The following is a 2,959-nucleotide window of genomic DNA, read 5'->3' as shown; positions in this document are numbered from 1 at the left end:
GGGGTGGGGGGGGGGCACAGCATCTTAGCGCTTTGCCCGGAGACGCCGGTGGGCCATGCCCGTGGGCACCCCACTCGGGAGGGGAGGGAGCTCTGGATTCCTCCTCACACAGGGGTCGCCTTGGGCCAGGCTTCCACGGGGGGCACCAGTGATGGGGGGAGCTGTTCCTGATGCGGTTCCCCCACTCCCAGCTCCTTCAGGGAACCGGTTATTACCAGCTCACACCCCGGGAGTGATGCTCAGCCTCCTTGCCATTTTGGGAAAGAGTGAGGCACGGGCTTTGGAGCGGCCCGCCTTCCCCAGGGTGGAGGGTGTGGCCACGAAGAGGCGCCCAGTACGCTCTTCTGGGGTGAATGCCCTGCACCACGTAGAACGAAGCCAGACCAGCCTCTATAACCTGTTCAGGTTATTCCGGTGTTAATATTTCCACCTAGTCCAATGGTGGTGTTAGGAATTATAAAAATAGTAGATGCTAAGCGAGAAACCTGAGTGCAGGGACCCGTGGGACCGTGACTAATTGTCTTTCACCCCACTCGTCCTGTGCCTCCACCTGGGGAAATCATGTTTGCTCCGGCCTTCCCTCTGCTGTCCCCCACCGCCGCCCCCCTGCCAGCTACAGAGATGGACGGGACCGGGCCCCCCTGCCTTGTGAGGATTTGCGGAGCAATAGCCCTGCTCCCCTGGGGACGTCGGGCGGCACCGCTGGGTCTCTGCTCCCCCCACTCAGCACCCCAGAAAGCCTGGGAGCACCCACTGGCCCCGGACTCTCCGTGGTGCCGTCCCGAGCCCCCGGGGCGCACGGGAGGCCCCGGCACACCCTCTGCTTCCCCTGAGGACCCCGCGTGCGGGTGTGCTCCCCTGACCACCCTCCCTTCAGCGGAAACACCTCTGCTCCGTTCTTCCCACAGGCAGGAGAGAAACACTATCACCCCTTGTGTGCGCTATGTGTCAGGTGTGGCCGGATGTTTGCGGAAGGCGAGGAGATGTATCTTCAAGGTGAGCGCACGACCATGCCGCCTGGTCCCCTGGGGCCGGGGATTGCTGGCGGGTCACCTGCGGTAGCTCGAGTGCTGCTTGGGAAGCCGGCCACGCAACCGGGGGCTGGGGGAGCAGAGCCCGAGCGGGCTTGCCCCGGCGACGCGGTGGGATGGCGGGCAGCGTGCGGGAGGCACCCGTGGGACCTGGTGATGGCCGGGACATAGGGGCGGGGTGCCCAGGGCTGCTCAGACCTTCCCCCAGAGGATGGGCCCCTTCTCTGTGGCCACCATTTCTTCTCAATGCTCCCTCTGTGTCCAGCATCCCTGGAGGGGAGCAGAGCGGGGCTGGGCGGACGGCAGGGCCACACACGGGCTGTTCCATGACCTCACGCGGTGGTCATCCCGGGGCGATGTGTCAGACAGGCCTGCCTTTCTGAGCCGGACCTCGTGGGCTGATGTCAGCTGGGACGGCCTCGTCCCCAGCGTCCCCTCTTGTTCCTCAAGTCGCTGCTTGAGAGTCCGTGAAAGGGGTCCTTTGCGCTGCCCCCACCCCACCCCCTGCTGCTCAGATGTCTGGGCGGGAGGGGCCCCTTGCCCCGGGCACCACCCCTGCTGTAAATAGTGCCTTCAGGCCTGCCCGACACCAAGCATGGGGACACGAGCTCGCCATCAAGGGGGCCCCAGTGTCAGGGTATAAAGATGCTCGTCATGGCTCTGGGCTGAGGCCGGCGCCCCGTGTCTAAAGCGGGCCCTCCCGTGACTTTCTGTGGGACCTTGGAACCAGTCCCACCCCTCTCCCAGCCGGTCGGTGTGACAAGGGGTCAAAACCCAGGTCGGAGCTTTTCAGTGGTACACTGTGGAACCCCGGAGTCCTGTGGCCAGGGGCCCTTGGGGGGCCCGGCCCCCACCCTGCCTGGTCCGCCTGGATGCTGGGGCGCCATGAAGGCATTGACAGGTGAATCCTGTACAGACGAAGCTGTGAGAAGCAGGGGGCCCGGTGAGCCCTGCAGCCTTCGAGGATGGTGAGACAGGCCACCCCCTCCCCACTGCCACCAGCACCCCTACCGTGGGCAACACCTTTCCGATAAATATGACGGAGGGGCTGTTGACTCCCAGGAATTGTCGGGGAGACCCGGATGAAAATAATAACAAGATGCTATTTCCCCACATTCGATTGACAATCGAAGGGCACACCCACGTGGTGAGGAACCTGGCCGGTGAGGCAGGAATTGGGAAATTGCCTTAAAAATGCCCACACCCTTTGAGCCGAGACCTCACTTCTTGGAGTCCTCAAGTAGGAGGGACGTGCTAGGACTTGGGTGCCGTGGACCCCCTCCCCCACAACGGGACTTAGAGAGAAAACCCCACATCCCACGGCCAGGGACAGATGCGTTCTCTTTCCACGTGGTGGAATGCCACGCAGCCCTTAAGGGTTACGCTTCTGCTGTTTAAGTGTATGAGGAAATGTGCAGGACTCGAAAACAAAGCTCCCAAGACATAAAAATACGTACGTACAACATGATCCACATTCTACGACCAACGCATGTGTGTGCCCGAAGGCTGCCCGGCCAGAAGTGGCTCGGAGATTATAGACGGTTTTCATTTTCTTACTTATATTTTGTTGGGGTTCTTTAATTTTTTTAATGTTTGTTTATTTTTGAGAGAGAGAGAGAGAGAGGGAGGGAGCATGAGTGGGGGAAGGACAGAGAGAGAGAGGGAGACACAGAATCCGAAGCAGCTCCAGGCTCTGAGTTGTCAGCACAGAGTCTAACGTGGGGCTTGAACTCATGAACCGTGAGATCATCACCTGAGCCGAAGTCAGATACTTAACTGACTGAGCCACCCCGCCACCTTATTAATTGTTAATAAGGGCCATCGATTACTCATCTATGACTTTTGTCATCAAAAACGGTTGTCAAAAATGACTGTTTTGGGGCGCCTGGGTGGCGCAGTCGGTTAAGCGTCCGACTTCAGCCAGGTCA

At 60.5% G+C, this 2,959-nt stretch overlaps 1 protein-coding gene across 23 annotated transcripts in view; it reads left to right on the top strand.

The window, feature by feature from the left end:
- Positions 1-2,959, top strand: part of ABLIM2 (actin binding LIM protein family member 2) — a 141,329-nt gene that overhangs the window by 71,166 nt on the left and 67,204 nt on the right. For all 23 annotated transcript variants that reach the window (XR_005794540.1, XM_040488695.1, XM_040488833.1 and 20 more), the window contains exon 7: positions 909-996. Coding sequence is in view for 22 of the 23 variants with exons in the window: in XM_040488695.1 (XP_040344629.1) it covers positions 909-996 (88 nt within the window). In the remaining variant the exon portion in view is untranslated. The remainder of the gene's footprint in view (positions 1-908; positions 997-2,959) is intronic.

The sequence above is a fragment of the Herpailurus yagouaroundi genome, unplaced genomic scaffold, assembly GCF_014898765.1.
Source record: "Herpailurus yagouaroundi ecotype Mexico unplaced genomic scaffold, PumYag 28, whole genome shotgun sequence".
Lineage (NCBI taxonomy): Eukaryota > Metazoa > Chordata > Mammalia > Carnivora > Felidae > Herpailurus > Herpailurus yagouaroundi.
This window is presented reverse-complemented; position numbering and strand designations above follow the sequence as displayed.